Consider the following 17,857-nt stretch of genomic DNA (forward strand, 5'->3'; position numbering starts at 1 on the left):
GGCCATAAAATCACAAATTCAATGTGTGACCATTCAAGTGTTAAATGTTCATATGCCTGTTGCCTAACACCTCGTTCGTGGAACTACTGACCCAGATCACACCTCCCTCCTTGCCTCAGTTTCTACACCTAAAAGAGAAGGCGGTGGGACTAAATGACTCCCTCGTAGGTCTTCTCAGGCCCAAGATCCTCCCCTGTGGAGCCGGAGCCAGGTGGTCAGGATCCTGGGACAGGGGACAAGGCAGGAGAGCCTGGTGCCTGCCAGACAGGAAGCCAGAGCCCTGCTGCCAAGGAAGGTGCTAGCTGGATGCACAGCCAACAGGAGCACTGTGCCCTCCACTCAGGAGCTCCCAAGGACCCCAAGCCAGTTCCCATCCCAAGCTCCATGGGCAGCTCCCAATTATAGAACTTTACAGTGAGAAAAACCTCATTCATCACCTCTTTGTATAGCTGGGGAAACTGAGGCACAGGAAGGAACTTAGCTAGGGCAGAACCGAGCTGCAAAACCCAAGTCCCCTGACTACCAAGTCACCTCCATCACCCCCCAATGGCCAGGCACCCCACAAGTCTGACCTCCCCCTGTTACCAACTCCTGGAGGCCTGGGCTCGGGTCTGCATGCCCGAGAGTGCAATGCAGCCCCTTCCCGGAAGGCAAATATAGGAATTCTGATTTTGATTGGAGTTTAAATTTCCTATTAAAATGGCTTTTATAGGGCTTCCCTGGTGGCGCTGTGGTTGAGAGTCCACCTGCCGACGCAGGGGACGCGGGTTCGTGCCCCGGTCCGGGAAGATCCCACGTGCCGCGGAGCGGCTGGGCCCGTGAGCCATGGCCGCTGAGCCTGCGCGTCCGGAGCCTGTGCCCCGCAACGGGAGAGGCCACAACAGTGAGAGGCCTGAGTACCGCAAAAAAAAAAAAAAAAAAAAAGGCTTTTATGCAGTTAGGTTGGAATGAATGTGCAGCGACGCCCAGGGCAGGGATCTTTAAAGCCTGTGTAGTGGGGGTGTGGTGGCCCATCTGAATGTGCCCACAAGATAGAAACACGGTCCCCAGGGGAATAAAGGCATAGTAGTCTCTGTATGTAATAGATTTTATTGACCATATGGAACTGATATAAAAATCGTGTTGCACGGGGTAATCTGGACCGGAGATAGGAATGTGACAAGAAGAATATGTTCCATAACCAGCTAGGTGGCTTTCTGAGTTCCTGAGCCTGCCCCCCGGGAACCCCCACCAACTCTCCCACCAGTCCCTGGGCATTTACCTGATGCTGTCACGGAGGAATCCCAGGGAAGCGAGAAGTCCGAGGCCTCCCCCTCTTCAACTAAAAGAGAGAACAGAGACAGGCCTGTGAGTTTGAAATCTGTGCAAACAGGTCATTGGGGTGGGGTACGGGGCAAGGAGGAAGGATCATTTGTGGCGGTCCCTATAATATCCATGATCGGGGGGCAAAAGAGTCAAGCCTACAAAGAGGCCTTTGTCGGTTTCACAGAGATGTAAAATAATCAGAACAAAACATAAACAGCAAATAAGTGCTATATCCGTATGGTTCCCCCATCCTTGTGCCCCTGGCGGACATCACAGATCGATCACAGCACTGCCTCAAACAAGATGCAGCATAAGAATCTTTCTCCACACAGTGCTACAGGCCATTACTATCTATAATCAGAGTATCCACTTGAGATAAAGCCATTTGACACTCACAGGAGTAGAGTGAAGACTCAGTCCTCTCCCTGGTCCTCCAGACACTGACCTCTTACCAAGAGCCCTTAGACCACCACTGAGATGTGAAGGCTTTCTCGATTATTCCAAGAAACAAACAAGTGACTCTCAGAGGTTGGCAAAGCATGGTGTGCTATCCTCTACACTGACAGCTGACCCACAGACAGACCTCAGGACATGCTGGGGTCGACTCTTCTGTGGTCAGCAGTCCTGGGCCAGTGACATCAGAAAGCAACTCACCGGACTTCCCTGGTGGTGCAGTGGTTAAGAATCCACCTGCCAATGCAGGGGACAAGGGTTCAAGCCCTGGTCCGGGAAGATCCCCCATGCCGCGGAACAACTAAGCCCGTGCGCCACAACTACTGAACCTGTGCTCTAGAGCCCACGTGCCCCAACTACTGAAGCCCACGCGCCTAGAGCCCATGCTACGCAACAAGAGAAGCCACTGCAATGAGAAGCCCGGGCACCGCAACGAAAAGTAGCCACCGCTCACCGCAACTAGAGAAAGCCCGCGCACAGCAACGAAGACATAATGCAGCCAAAATAAGTAAATAAATTTATTTTTAAAAAAAAAGAAAGAAAGAAAGCAACCCACTTCTCCACTCCACCCCAGAGGCCACAGAATGAAGCTGGGGAGGGAGGGGGTGTCCCCAGTACCCTGTGGCCCGGTGTGTGAGACCAGGCTGGTGGCCGTGGAGGCCATGCACTAGAAGAACACGGGAGAAATTCTATACAGCATAATAAAGCTCTTGTCCTGGAATTAATCCCAGTCTAGGGCATGTAATAATGTTAAAGCTGGGTTATGGACTTTGTAAAATGGAACTTTGTTTAAGCCAAAAATGTGCATACACAGTATTTTTCAGATTTAATGGGCTCTGAAGTTCTACACACGTGCAGGCTGAAGCCACCACGTACCACCCTGTTCTCTTTGCAATGTCGCTGTCTCTACATGGGCACTGTGAGCCAGGCACTGGTCTCGGTGTGTCTAATCCCCCATCAACACACTTTGAGAGGTGATGTGACATGTCGGAGGTCCTACAGCTAGAAAGAGTCCACACAACGTTGGGGCTGGAACCCAGGACTGTCCATCTCGAAGGCTGCTCCTGTGTCCGCCTGAGATACAGAGGATGCTGTCCAGAATCCTGGCAACTCAGGACTGGAAAGCAGCAACACCAACCTGCCCCTCAGAAGGCAGATACACAGCATGCTGGGCAGCCGAGCTGGGAGAGGAACAAGCAGGTTGGCTTGTGGGTCAGACACCGGCTTCAAACCCCGATTCTGCCTCTAATTATATGACCTTGAGCAAATTGTTTAACCTCTAGGCTTCAGTTCTCCCATCTCAAAAACAGAGGTAACAATGGTACCTAAGGCACAGGGTTATTGGGAAGATTCAGGGGGATGATGGCTGTCATCCACTGGAACGGTGGCTCACGCACTCAGGTGGGTTTGGTGCCAGGGCTGGAACAGCTCTCGGAATTAACAAGTCCTGCTCTGCGTGACTCTGACCCTCTTTATTGTCTACCCGTGATCTTACACCAGCCCCCCCACAGAGCCTCAGAGAACATGTTTTCTTTTAACCCTCAGAAGCAGCTCGCCCAAGAGGGCACATCCACGTCACTGAGCAGAGGCCAAGGAATGCTAACCAAGGGCTCTCTCTTTCCCAAGTTTGCATTCTGAGAGTAGAAACTCGGCATCAAGACAATGAAGTGCAGAGAGATCTGGGTTGGGACCAAAGCTATTGTTTGCTTTAGCCAGTTACAGCTGGGGTGGGGTTTTCAAATATGCAGCTTTGTAAATACGAATCGAGAGCTCGAGTCAGACAAAACTGATATTACTCACTAAGCTGAATCCAGCCGGACAGCCTCCGAAACACAGGCGGATAATGCTTAAAGCGATCGGAAGCAGGCCATGCATGAAAGGAGCAGTTGTTAGCAGCTTTCAGGGCCACACCTGAAAATCAGTTTCCTTCACATTTCATCGTTTACTTACTTTAAAATGTAATACATATATTGCTTCTATTGAGAGGTTGCTGCCAATCTGTAAGGTCATCATGCTACCATTTCATAGGACACCGTCAACAAGATCTGTGTGGGTACCTAGGACCAAGACATGATGCACGACCCTAGTTCTCCCTTTGCCCTCAGCGTTCTCCAGGTATCAGGGCAAAAGTTCCCACACTTGGGTCCACTCAGTTCTTTGGTTGGGAAGTGTGACCTTCCAAGTCGTTGAACCGGAGGATGTCCCTAAGATGGCAACTCCTTCCCTCCCTAAGATTTGGCTTCAGCCGTTATGGGAAGGAGAATGAGAAAACATCTGCTATTCTGGAGCTCTTGGGAGGATTCAAGGCTCTGTTTCCGGGGACGATAAGAGTGCAGAGGTGGGAAGAGGAGGAGAGCGACCCAGCGCCGCCGGCCGGGGAATTCCAAAGTGACAGACAGGATTGCAGGCAAACGGCCGCATCACACACCAGCATCCCCAGAACCACGTCCCTCACAGCAAGGAGGAGCCCATGGGCCAACTCGCCTAGTGACATGGGCACGAATGCACTTTCTTACAACTGCTGGCATTCACCCCACTGACATCCCATCCCCTGGCCCACATTATGTTTTTTGAAGGTATAAACACGTCGTCCTTTATACACTCCTGATGAAAAAAAGTAACGCCCCACCCCACCATAACCATCACGAGGCCGTGTGCTACCCGACCCTGAACGTGAGAAGGCTCTCCTCCCCTCCAGGCGGCCTCTTCTGTCCAGGCTGGTCTCTTCAACAATAAGATAACTGGCAAGGGCAGCAGGCAGAGAGCAAGGAAGGCCTCCCCTACAGCTGGAGCCAGGCACTTGCTGGGGGGCCCGAGCCATCCCCAAAGCGGAATTCTGCTGCAGAGGCACGATGAACACCGAGGGGTGAGCATCTCAGAGAAAACTTGATCAGCACAATGGCCGATACGGACAACACCCTAAGGGGCTAACCAGGCAGCCGGGGGAGCTAGGGGCTTTTTTGGGGACTCCCCCAGACTCCACCTCTAACTTTTTAATTTATAAGATACTTGGCACCACTGAGGCCAAAGTACACACCCCCGCCGTGCCCAGCCTCAAGGGGAGCACAGGGAGATCCAATCCTGTGAATGATGGGCGTGGTAAGCACAGGGTGGGTGCACAAGGCCAGTATGTACACAAAGGGAGGGCGCGTGGGGACAAGTGTATACACATGGGGAAGGGGCACAGAGTGAGTGAGAACACACAGGGTAGGGGTGCGGCAGCAAACGAGGGGATACGTGACAAAGTGTGTATGCAAGGAATGGAGGTGCAGGGCCCATGTTCACATGGAAGAGTGCACAAAGTGTATTCACCATGGTTCCTGGGGTGTGTTAAGAAAGATTCTGAGGCTCTCTCAGGGCATCAGACAGATCAGAACTCTGTGCTCTCTCTCTACTCTGGGATCACATGTTGTGATGGCTGACTGCCCCATGGGTGTATACACCTGTGAGCCCCACCAGATGCTGTCTCCCCAACTCAGCAGTGGGCTCATAAGTGACCACAACCCCCCTACTCTGGGAGTAGCCATAGCTTGCCCGTCTGTGCACCAGGATGACCTTGCCACCATCAATGAGATGCCAGTGAGATCCAAAGCCTGTGTGCTGGGCCTCTGGACTTACAGAACCCTCCAGCAGGGGCAGGTGGAGCTAGGCGAGCACCTGTATAAGCCACGTCCCCAGTGCCACTTGCTCCTGGCCTGGGGAGGAGTATCCTCTCCTCGGGGCTCCCCATTACCTTGAAAATGCAGAGGAGATGGAGCTGCGGAAGGGAAAAGAAAGGGGAGGCAAGGGGCTGAGGTGGGAGGCGGGAAACGGGGCCCTAGAACCAGGGCAGGACTGGAGCCGCACATGGAGGTTGACCAAAGTCAGGCAGGATCTGGGTTGACAGACAAGGTGTAGGTTAGAGGCAGGAAAGCTCAAGCACAGTGCTAAGACAGACGGGGTCAGGAGGTGAACGAGAGAGACAAACAGAGGCAGGCATCAATCCGAGGAGCAGAGGAGGCCTCCAGCAGGGCAGCAGGGCCCCAAAAGCCCCCTTCCCTACCACAAAATCCACAGCAGGCCAGCTGCTCAGCCTGTCTTCAAGGATCTGAGAAGGCCCTGCTCCTGGATGTAAGCCTCTGGACAAGTGTGCAGCTAGGCACTTCTCTGGGGAAAGGATCCATAGTTTTCATCAAAAAGATCTAGCATCTGCCCCTCCAAAAAAGGCTTTATTTGAGGAGTCTTCTCAGCTGGCCCCACCTCTGGCTGGTGGTCCCAGGGTCTGAAGGGACCACTCCATGCTTTGCTGGCTTTTGTCCCAGGGATCATCTTACCCTTAGGGAAGGGTTGCGACTACCGTGGCCTGACAGAGGCTCCCTAGAGGCGTCCCTGCCCCAGCAGAGGTGGTGAGCCCAGCAAGGAGCACATGGCTGCTCTCCTTGGCTCAGCCTTGGGGAAACGCTCTCACCCATACCAGGCCAGGGCGCAGGAGAGGAAAGGACAGATTGAGAGCCCAGTCTCATTGTCAAGCATGAAATGGAGCATCACTCCTGACTTAGTACTAAGCAAACTCCAGGAACGAAAAAGTGTAAAGCAGGAAAGACTATTGTGTACAGCTGTGCAGGTTGTGCACTGCACAAGAGGCCCAGTAGAGGTGGTGAGAGAGGGTTGAAATTTAGCTCACAGTCTATCTGTTCTGGTGCAGGGCTATGAATGTCCAGAGGAAGGGGTACCCATTGTTTTTGCACAAAGGCACAACTGGCCTTTTTTCTAATTCACACAGATGTGCTATAAAGCATAGCCCATGACCATCTCTGGCATCAGGCTTCAGGGCAAAATGACCAGGGTCGGGGGCAAACTCAAACAGTGGGCCCACACTTTCCAGGCTCCTCTCTGGTAGGGATGGGGGACAGGCAGTGGATGGGGTTGGGAGAGTCATGGCATGGAAGAGTACAGGCCCTCTGCAGCCAAAGCTAAAACTACCCAAGCCCCTCAACGCCAGCCCCCTAACACCAAGCTCAGACCCTCAGAGGAACCAAGACCTCGCAACAGGGTCACATCACAAACCCATTAATTTAACTCCACGATTCCCTGGCCATTTGCTGAAAAGAGAGGAAACACACACTTTCAATGATGCAGGTAAGACCACCTGCCAATGTCCTCCATGCGCGCCTGTCCAGAGCCAGGGTGCGAGAAGGCCTGAGGCCCTATGCACCCTCCCATCAGTCTGTCCACACCCCTGTCACCTGAGGACCTCACCACCAGGAAGATGGGTCTAGGATTTAAAGCAATCTATTTTTGGACAACATGGCTCCTAACCAGAAGCCTTCTGCCATCAGATCCAGTGCTTTTAAACACACACACACATATACACACACACACACAAAGGTGGTATGTCCCAAAGTTGGAGGAAAAACTGTTGCATAGACTTACTGAGAGATAGTGGGTAGGTCCACAAGTCGGCTGCTTTGTAATATATTTTTACAGCAATTTTGGTAATATTTAACTTTCCCCTTAAATGCGTACTTTAGAACCAGCACCTATGAAAACATGAAAGTTTACTGAAAATTTTTCATAAATTGTTCCCCTGGCCTATCTTGGGCAGAGGGGTAGGAAGCCTAGATCTCGCTCGGCCACTGTCTTCCCTTCCTCTCCTTGCCTTGTTTATCTACAACGCAAGGAGCACACAGGGCTCTAGGAGTAGTCCAAGAACTCCAGAATAGAAGTTGGTCCATCCTCACCAGGAAAGTGACTCTTCCAGAAGTCATCCACAGAGCTCATCTAGCAGGACAGGTGAGTGGGATAAGGGTATCTGGAGAGAAGCTATAGAATGAAGGGATTCGGGGAGTCGGCCCTGAAATAGGGCTCCCCAGGACCATCCCTAGCTCTGCCACTTACAGGCCGTCAGATCTGGGGCAAGATGCTTGACCCGCTCTGACCTTCGGTCGCCTCCTGTGTAAAATGGGGGTAACACTAGTACCCACATCACAGGAATGTCGAGAAGACTAAAGGCAGCGGTATTCCCGAAGCACATGGCTCAAGGCAAACACGCAGTCAATATTAGCGTTACTGCGATAACTCAAGCTGCCCCTTCTCCCCCTGCGGTGGCTGGCCAGGTTTCACTCTGCAGGTAAAGAGGGAGGGCTCGAACAGTGAGATCAAGTTTCCCACCGAGATCCACCCCTAACCCCCGCAGGAAGGGCTCAGTGAGGGCCATGGATCTTTCGGCATCACGGTCTTCTAGTCCCCGCCACGGTGCAGGGAAGGTGTCCCTAAGTGTGGGACCATCTGGAGGTCGCAGCCAAGGGCTCAGCTTCTGTGCCAGCTCATCTCCCTCTCCCTCCCGGGTCCCCCCCCCGTCTGCACCCCACACACCCCAAAGGAGAACTGGGAGATATCTGCAGAAGGAACAGAAGCTACAAGCTCAGCAGAATCTATATTTTGGGGAACCTTACAGAAATTTGATTCCTTTCCTCCACTCTTCCCTAATAAAATGAAAATGATGGTGATGATGGAAAACATAGGGTAATAAATGTGAAACATTTCAAGTTTTCTTTAAGTACTCAAAAAATGGGTTTTTCACTAGACCAGGGATAGAACACAAGTGGCACACCTGCCCCAGCTCCCCTATCCTGCACCCGTGGTAGGCATTGCTAATTAATCAAGGCACTCTTTCTCACTAGGCACAGATGCAGCCTCAAAAGGCTCAACAAAGTCGGTTAAAAGCTATTGGCCTTCTCTGTCCTGGTCCATAGCTTCCCTTCCGTTCAAACACCTCTTCACGGCACACACATACCACACACATTCACACACACACACCTTACACTACTCTTAGGGGTGTGTCCAACTGGAGTAGATCTGGGCCAGAGCCAGGACTCTCCCCCAGAAGAGCAATCTTCACTGAGCCCCAGTGGCCCCAGGCATCATGCCAAGCATCCCACCTACAGGCTCCCATTTAATCCTTCCCGCCCCCGCCTAAGGGAGGCCTCAAAATCCCCACATTTCTGATGAGGCAATAAAGCCCGGAGAGCCCGAACATTTGTCCAGAAGTCGGCCCACAGGCTCACAAGGCCAGAGCGATGTTTCCAAGTGTAGCTTTAGCTCAAAGCCACAAACACCCAGCCCCAGAGGGCGCTTACAGGTACTTCCTCAGCTGCTACCCGAAAGTCAAGGCTTTACTCACCCATTTCACAGAAGGGGAAAGAAAGTCCCAGAGAAGAGAAGCAGCTCACCCAGGGGGGCAGACAAGGTAACAAAAGCCCTGAACTCAGAATACTCTAGCTCCCAAGCCCTGGAGTCCTCATAGACAATGCCCCCTACCACATGGTTCTTCTAGGAACAAGCAGCTACCTGTTGCTGAGCTCTCAACAGTGCTGTGATGAGCACTCTGTATGTACACTTTTACTTGCCCAAAGCAGTGCTTCTCTGGCTGTAGTCCCCAGACCTGCAAGAGTAGCATCACCTGGCAGCTTGAGAGGGACGCAGAATCTCTGGGACTGGGGCCTGGCAATCTGTATTTTTACAAGCATTCCAGGTGATTCTGATGCCTGCTAGCATTTGAGAACCACTGGCCTACACAATCTTATGAGATAAGTACCTTTGTTAACCCCCTTTTACAGATGAGGAAACTAAGCAGTTTGCCAAAGGTCATGGAGAGGTGGAGCCAGGACTGGGGATTCTTTACCCCCTTTGTTTTACTTCTGCAAGCAGCAGCTCCGGTTCACATTGAGTGCGGTCAGCCAATGAAAGCGTAAAATCTGTCTCTCTCTCTCTCTCTCTCTCTCTCTCTCTCTCTCTCTCTCTCTTTCCCCAGGGATTGAAATTTACAGAAGATTCGGTAAGTCCCTCTCTGTGCCAGCTCCAGGGGAACCCAAGAAGAGAATTCATCCTCTGGGGTCTCCTCCCAAGCACACAGGTCCTTGGGGAGAGAAGGAAAACCATGTGAGACAGTGGTGTGTGGTAAATCTTTAAGAAGACGGTGGTCCAGGGAGGAAAAGGGCTCTGGTTTGCAGTGTTTGCCACTTTCTATAGTGAAATACTCCCACCACAGCCACTGTCAAGCTACCGAACAGGACGCTGCAGAACGTGGAGCTGGGAAAAGATGTGCACAGTCAGCACGCCACCAGCTAAAGAAGCAGTGCCACGGAGGGGCGGGTGCCAAGCTGGGGTGGGGCAGGGGCACCTTCCTGGCTCTCCTCACCTACCCCATTTGTCTCGCTCAGGCTCAGGCCCCAAGTCCCAGAATTCACTCAGCGTTGCCCTTCTCTTACTGTGTCCTAGATCAAGCATCTTTTTTCTTGTTATAAAAGTTTCTGAAATAAACGCTCCACGTACAGTGTAGAAAACTAGGAAACAGTGAATGAGTTAAAATGGGGAAACTAAAAGCACAACTTTCCCTGTATAAATGCATTGGTACAGCTTTATAGAAAGTTGAAACAATACATGCAATTGAACAACACAACCAGTTCTGGAACCTGCTTTCCTATCTCAGCAATATACAATGAACATCTTTTCACATCAAAAACATGGACCAACACGGATATTATTCATGGTGGCCTGAGTCCCATCATAGGAGGCTCTAGGACTAATTTAACCAATGTCCTGTTGCTGGACACCTAGGCCACTGCTAGTTGTTTTCGGCTGTAAGACAAGGCACGTTGCAAAGCCATCCACACACATAAAACACGGCCGCAAGCCTGCTCCATGATTTTTCTTAGAATTAGTTCCCCAAAACAGGATTACTAGGACAAAGAGTTTGCCGATTTTCAGGCTTTTGAGACATACTGCCAATGTGTATTTGGCCTTTTCCTCCTTAAATAAGCACTGAGTGCCTCAGGTGACCTAGCTCTGAGCTAGGTATTATGAGAAAGATGAGAAAACGGACTTGGATTTTGACTTTCAACCTTCACACCGTGAACTCCATGGTGACAAATGTCACCACTGTTGTGCCCCTTGGGGGCTGGCACATAATGACAGCTGAGTGAATGAATGAATGAATGGATGAACAAACTACGGTATGATGGAAGATGCTAAATGAATCCCAATCTCAGAGACAAAAACAAGTGGACACAATAAGGACCCAGAGTGTAGCATGAAGGAGGGGGTGGGAGCTAGGAAAGGTAAAAGGACAGCAGGGACCAACTCCTACCCACTGAGCCCACAGCTCAGCGCTCTGACATGGGGTCTTCCTGTCCACACACATAGCTCCAGAGAAGCCTCCAACCTAGAGCTAGGATGAGTCCTACTCCAACTGCAGAGAAAATTCTGATTTCCTTTTACACTGACATGTAAATCTTATTTTAGGAAGACTGATATTCATGGACAAAAATTTCTAAAGTCTGTGGGTCTCTTTTTTAATGTAAATAAAACATTTGCTGCTCAAAGATGAAGTTCAGGAAAATCAAATCAAATTGCATTTGCCCTAAGCAAGGAAATATACTGATATAAACTCGGGGGAATCTGAGGCAACCCCACCAGGCCCCACCCAGCCCTACTTTGGATTCTGCCTGTGGGTACAGGGCTTCAAGCTTCTTGCCCAAATTTCCAGGGTCAGCCTGACCACCAGCTACATAACCACCCTTCTTCCCTGGTCAGAAACACTGCCCAGAGCTCAGGCTCACCTCCTCCAAGAATCTCTCCCTGACCACCCTGGCCCTGGACTTACGTTAGCCTCATTTGCAGCAGCGCATTGCCAAAGAAAGACGCCTTAGGATCATATCCCCATGTGCCATGGTTTGCTGTGTGACCCTGACAAATTAAGTAACCTCTCTGTGCATAACAATCCTGCAAGGTAGCTCTGAGGATAAAATAAGAAGGTGTTGGGCTTCCCTGGTGGCGCAGTGGTTGAGAATCCGCCTGCCAATGCAGGGGACGCGGGTTCGTGCCCCGGTCCGGGAAGATCCCACATGCCGCAGAGCGGCTGGGCCCGTGAGCCATGGCCGCCGAGCCTGCGCGTCCGGAGCCTGTGCTCCGCAGCGGGAGAGGCCACAACAGTGAGAGGCCCACGTACCGCAAAAAAAAAAAAAAAAAAAAAAAAGAAGGTGTTTATAAGGCACATGGTCCTGAGCCCAATACTCAGGTGCCTGGCAAAGAAAAATGATCCTACAGCATAATGTGTTGCCCCCAACTGTACTCTCAGCCCCTTTAGGGAGACCCCCTATGTCTCCTCTTTATCCTACCCTCCAGCTCACTTGGCACAAGACTACACATATCAGTGACACTAGAAACAACAATCACTTAACGCTCTTCACACACATTATCACATTTATGTTTAATCCTCCCAGTGACCTGACAAAGGGTGATGGTGCCCATTTCACAGATGGCGAAACCAGGACCTAAATGATTTTTTTTAACCGGGCTAAATTATACAAGCAATGGGAAACAGAGCTCAAATTTGCAGTCAAATCTCACGTGGCTCCAAAGCTCACACGCTACCACCAACCCAACATGCCTCTCAGCCTGTGCTGAACAAATGGTAATTGACGGCCTGAGGTTCCCAGGCCTTCTGTACCACCTCAGAAAAGCCACAGCTGACGGGGAAGGTGGGGTTGAAATGACTCCTCTTTTTGCAACCCTCCAGAGACTAGTCTGCGAGGCCAGTGTTGGGGGTGTCAGCCTAGGTCAGTCACCCACGCTCCCCAGGGCCTGGATTCGGCCTCTCAGTCTTGGTTCCACATCCATAAAGTGGGGGTAATAAAATTCCCATTTGTTTTGAAGACAAAGTGAAACAACACACGTAACGTGCTTAGCCCAGTGCCCGGAACATAGTGAGAACGCTAAAAAAGACTATTGTGTCTATGCCCCCAGCAAAACCATTCAGGGTTGGGATGTTTCCTGAAAATTCCCTTTCTGGGGACCCACCTGCATGGGCCTTAACACTTGGAGGGCTCCAGGCCCCCCAGGCTGCCCTCATGCTTAATTCCCTCTCTCCTGAGGTTAATATCCCTGTTCATATATATATTTCATTTCATACAGTCGCCCCTGCACGGTCTCGTTAACCAGAAACATGCAGCATATCAATGTGAATTTACGATGGGGTCTGGCTCCCACATCCTGTTTCGGTGGTAACACTGGGTTCTCACCCACCAGCTGTCCAACTCTGATGGAAGGTGACAAAGCCGAGGGCACACTCTGCCGTGCACGGAGGGGCCAAAATAACAACCCACACAAAGGGGTGCATGGAAGCGGCCCACTGAGCGCTGGGGACGTGAAGGTGGGGCACCAGGGCCATGGGGTAAGGGAACATCAGCCTGGAGCCCCCCCGCCCCTCACTCGGGGTGGGGGAAGGGAACGGCATCTGCCCAGTTCTGTTTGCTGTTTAGGGTGGGAAGAAAAGAGGGGGTGAGACCAGAATCCCACTCTCTTGCCTTTTTTCCACTTTCACTTAAAGAATAGCACCATAAAGTAGAGACTAATATTTTTTTACAACAACTTATCCTCTGTGCTAACATACTATAACTAAATGTCAGTACCTTGTTATACATGTGGTTTATCTTAGACACAAGCAAAGAGGAAACCGAGTCTGTTACTGAAAACTGGTGTGTGTGTACATGTGCATGTGTGTGCTAGTGTTTTCATTACATTTTGGACACACAGACCAGCCTCCATCTCTTTCTTCATATCAGAAGCCCCAAGTCTTCCACAGGAATGAACTGTAATGACCATTTCCTAACATGTTGTAACTCCACAGGGATGTCCCTGGGGTAGGGGCAATCATAATGCTTTGCAGTTTAAAGAGTCAATACTTTAAATAAGTCTGATTTGGGAGCGGGACATTTCATTGGCACAGATGTGCCCCTCAGCTCAGCCCTGCTGCCCACCCACTGTGGTTAGAAGGCACATGGAGGCCTTCAGGGGGCCCTGAGCACCTCCATCTGGAAGCGGATCTCCCCAAGGCAGGCCTTCCATCGTCCAAACTTGCCCAAAGTTCCTGAGAGGAACCCCGAGTTCCCATCTCGGGGTAGGGCAGCAGTCTCCCTGGGCTCGCCCTCCGGAGCCATCCGGTCCCCAGAGCTGGCAGGGCCTCCCCAGACCTCCCCTGGGAGCTTGGCCAAGTCACACCACCTGTCACACCGAGGGTGACCGATGCTTTTCTTCACATCAACCCCCTTCTTTTCCTTAAATACCTTCTCTTCTAGCCTCCTTCTAAGCAGCGCTACTCACAAAATCACACATTTGGTGTGCTAGGAACAAATTTCTAAGAGCTATTAGAATAAACATATAAAGGAACATTTTCCTAATCGTGGAATAAATATATAAGTATGGACGAAAAAAACTCATTCACCTGTCAACCACCTGTATCACCACAGGACTCAGGAATGCAGAATGTCACATTCTGAGGACCACAGGCATGCGCAGTGCTGGGCGACCTTTGATAAATAAATGAATGGGGGGGGCACACCTGTTCATTTCCTCCCACCCCAAAAGTGCATTGCAGTTGTCCTACATGGAACCCCAGAAATCCACCCAGCCCATTTAAGCTCATTTAAGGGTCATGCTGAGCAGAGGGTGGCCGGGGATACGCCAACTACAAAGTCTCCCCCAGCTTTTAGCTTGTGGGCCCACCACGGCCTTGAGTGGGGGACGGAAAATCTGGACAAGCAAGCTGCTTCCCAAGTGTGCCCAGTCACCCCCTGCACCAGGCAGAGCCCGAGCACGTGGGCCACACCAGCCTGAGACCACTTCCCAGTGCAAGCACCCAGCTGGGCCAGGGAGCAGCCTCAGGAAGACGCAGGGGGAGCCCCACCAAAGGCAAGGCCCCAGAAAGGGCCAGCTGGACAGCAAAGGATGAAGGCAAGCAGCCTGCAGCCCCCAGGCCCCGAGGCTGGCACAGAGCCCTGGAAAAAGGCTCATGGCTGGGTAGAGGGTATACTGAGCCCTTCCTACCCGCAACCACATCTGTCTCATCCCACAGTCCTGAGAGGCCCAACACTTGCCAGATGTGGCCGCCCATGGGGACCGAGTTCATTTTCCTCCCGTCCTGTGATAATACTTGGCTGTGTTTATTTAACTTTCTGCTTTGGATGGAGGAGAGATGGGCCAGGAAAATCAGTTTGGCTCCCTCGGATCAAAACATAGCAGCCCACACATCATGCGAGGACACCCACACAGAGAAGCTCCCCCACCCCACCCGAAAAAGCACATCTGGCCCACTGCTGGCAGGGGCCGGCCCAGACCCTCGGGCGGCTGCTCCGTGCATCTCAGGGTAGGCTGAAATGTTGCACACACCCCACGTGCCCTGCCAGGGCCAGGGTCCTCGCAGCATCCCAAGCAGCTCTCTCAACCAGGCCGAGAAGCTCAGAGAGCTTTCAGGCGACACAAGGTGCAGCTCGTGGGTAGTGGAACCAAAATCCACAGCCAGGTCTCCCTGCCCCCAGACCCTGAGGAAGGTGAGAGAAGGATGGATGGCAAGAAGAAAGGAACATCCATGAGAAAGGCTCCCGAGGCCCCAGGTCTCCATCCTGCACCTGCGCGTACAGATGTGACTACTTCTCCTGCCTCTGCACGCGTCCTGGCTCCTGGGTGGGAAAGGGGGCCCTCTTGGTGGGTTCATACAGCCAGAGAAAACCATCCATGCTCCCTGTTCTCGTGGACTAATTTCAGTGCCTCTACCAAGGCCCATGGCCCCTGAAGCATGCTCCCAAGGCTGGCAATAAGGTCCAGGAGTCTGGAGCGGGACTGGCCACCAGGGAGGGCCTCGTAGCAGGGCAAACACGGGAGCTCCCCCACTGCCCGTTAGGCAGGCTCAGCCGTCCAGCTGGCAGGACCCGGCCGGCTCTTCACTCGGGCCCCCTCTCACATTCGCCCCCGGCCCGCAGCCCACCCCCTCCTCTTCCACCCGCGGCTCCATCCCTCGCTGAGAGAGACACCCACAGGTCCAAACCCTGCCCCGGTCCCACCCACTTCCTTACCCCCTCGTTGACCCTGGGGACATGCACCCTGAAGGCCCCGTCGACCCCAGGGGAAACAAACACGGGAAGAGTCCCACGGATGCCCAGGGCAGCCTGGGGCCACTCGGGCGGGGGGTTCCTGGGGACCTGCAGAGCAGTCTGGAAGCGGGGGCACATCCGCTTCCTCACAGGCTCCTCGCCCCACTGTGGACGGCCACTGAGGGACCTCTACAGCACAGAGCTCAGCCCGAGGGCCCCGGTCCTGCCCTGCCACACCCAGCTCTCTGGTCTAGGTGCCTCGGTTTCCATTCTTATTCATGCTTCCGCAAGGAAGCTCATCGCTGCTGTATTTGGCCTGTGAGGTCTCCCCATCGGGAAACTCCAGTAGTTGAGAGCGCAGGGCTGGTAATCGGGCGGACCCTGGCTCCGAGGCCTGGCTCTACCACTAACGAGCTGGGGTAGAACCCAGCAGTGGTTTACGGCTGTTCTCGTTTTCTCACAGGTCATATGGGGTGGTGCGAGTATCAAGCCCTCAGAGGTACTGCAAGGCAATGAGATGACACAGGAGGATGCAGAGCATGGCATCAGATGTTCAGGAAAAGCCCAATAGATGGTGCCCACCAAGGGGCAGGGGTGGTGGTGGTCTTAGCTTAAGAGACCTCTCCACAAGGTCTGTCCACAAACAAAGCCGTGGCGTTCGCATGGCGCTTTACTGCATTCGACACACCTTCACACCGTGAAGGAATCACATTTTCTTCTTGAGGCTGTTGGGTCAGGATGGGCAACCCCGTGTGTCACACGTCACAGAGGAGAAAGCTGAGGCCCAGGGATCGGAGAGCCTGCGGGTCACACGCGGGTGTCCCGCCCAGCCCGGACTCCAAGGCTGGGCTCTTTCCAGGGACCTTCCAGAGCGCCCTTGCTGTTAGCACTGCCCACTGTGCTAGTCACTGCTGATCACACACTCTGGTTTGGGGGTGTGGAGGAACAGGCAGCGCTCCGAGAAGCTAATGCAGCCGGCACTTCCTTACTGGAATGGAGAACTGGGCAGTGGTCATTTCGACGGTCCCCCGGGCCCCTCTTCAGACCTGGAGGTCCCAGAGCACCCCCAGGACAAGGAAATCACCCTGAAGCCCAGCCCGGCCCTGCCAAAGAGATGAACCCACCCAGGCCAGATGGGCACCAAAAGACCTGAGGGCCAGGCAAAAACAGAAGCCTGCAGCCCCTCTTCCCAATATTCCAGTCCAGGGAGCCTCCCATGGGAGCCGAGGTCAAGACTCCAACTTACCTGCCCATGACGGATGCTTGAGCTCCTAACAGAAGATGGTGCCAGTGCTCCACATGGCCCGGTACCCACCAACAGACCCCCCACACCCGCCCTGCAGCCCCTCCTCATTAGGTTAAAAAGAGTTCTCTGGAAACCAGATGCTCTGGAAAGGCATCTGGGCCAGGCACAAACCCCAAGATAGGCAGCCCACCCCCAAACCTTCTGAGAGGGGGGCAGTGTAGTGGAAAGAGCCCAGACGTGGAACCCAGCAGGCCTAGGTGTAGGTCCTGCACCTCTGACTCAGTGTACACATCTGTAAAATGGGAGAAATACCAGCCCTTACTCATCGTCAGACAGTTATAAGCATGATACGCTCAGTATACGGCTTAAAAGCACCCAGAAGCCCACTGAAGACCCGTGATAGGTAGAGAGCAGAATATCATCAGGGCGCCCCAGGTGCCAGGCACAAGGCTAAGCATTTTGGGGGCAATCGTTTGTTTAATCCTCATAGCCCCCTTATCCTGTTTCCAGTGAGAAAACCGAGGCTTAAGAATCGTAAATGACTTGTCCAAGGTCACACAGCTGCAGATTAGGAAAGCCAGCAGCCCAGCTCTGTCTCCAGAGACAGCACACCGCTGCTATTCCAATCATCACCACTCTTGCTGTCATGCTGTCACCTTCAAAACACCCTTCAGAGTCCTCTGTCTGCATCCAGGGCCTGCCACCAGCCGGCCCCAGTCCCTCGGCCCCTGAAGGCCCTTCCCTAGCTTATGCATCCACGCTCCAGCCCATGCATCCACACGCCCTCCTGCTCCCATCACCTAAAATGCCCCCCTCCACGTTGGAGGCCCCACCTGACCTCTACTATCCAAGAGGCCTTTCCAGACCCCTGGGTAAATAGACCCCCCTCGTCCCTCCAAGCCTCCTCCTCTGGTTCCCCCAGTCCTCTATCACCGCACTCAGCTGG

The 17,857-nt window shown here is 52.8% G+C and overlaps 1 protein-coding gene across 3 annotated transcripts in view; it reads right to left on the minus strand.

The window, feature by feature from the left end:
• The window catches only part of ZNF423 (zinc finger protein 423), a 345,893-nt gene that overhangs the window by 285,740 nt on the left and 42,296 nt on the right, over nt 1-17,857 (minus strand). For all 3 annotated transcript variants that reach the window (XM_055078984.1, XM_028477847.2, XM_028477848.2), the window contains exon 2: nt 1,262-1,321. In XM_055078984.1, the coding sequence (XP_054934959.1) occupies nt 1,262-1,321 (60 nt within the window). The remainder of the gene's footprint in view (nt 1-1,261; nt 1,322-17,857) is intronic.

The sequence above is a fragment of the Physeter macrocephalus genome, chromosome 17, assembly GCF_002837175.3.
Source record: "Physeter macrocephalus isolate SW-GA chromosome 17, ASM283717v5, whole genome shotgun sequence".
Lineage (NCBI taxonomy): Eukaryota > Metazoa > Chordata > Mammalia > Artiodactyla > Physeteridae > Physeter > Physeter macrocephalus.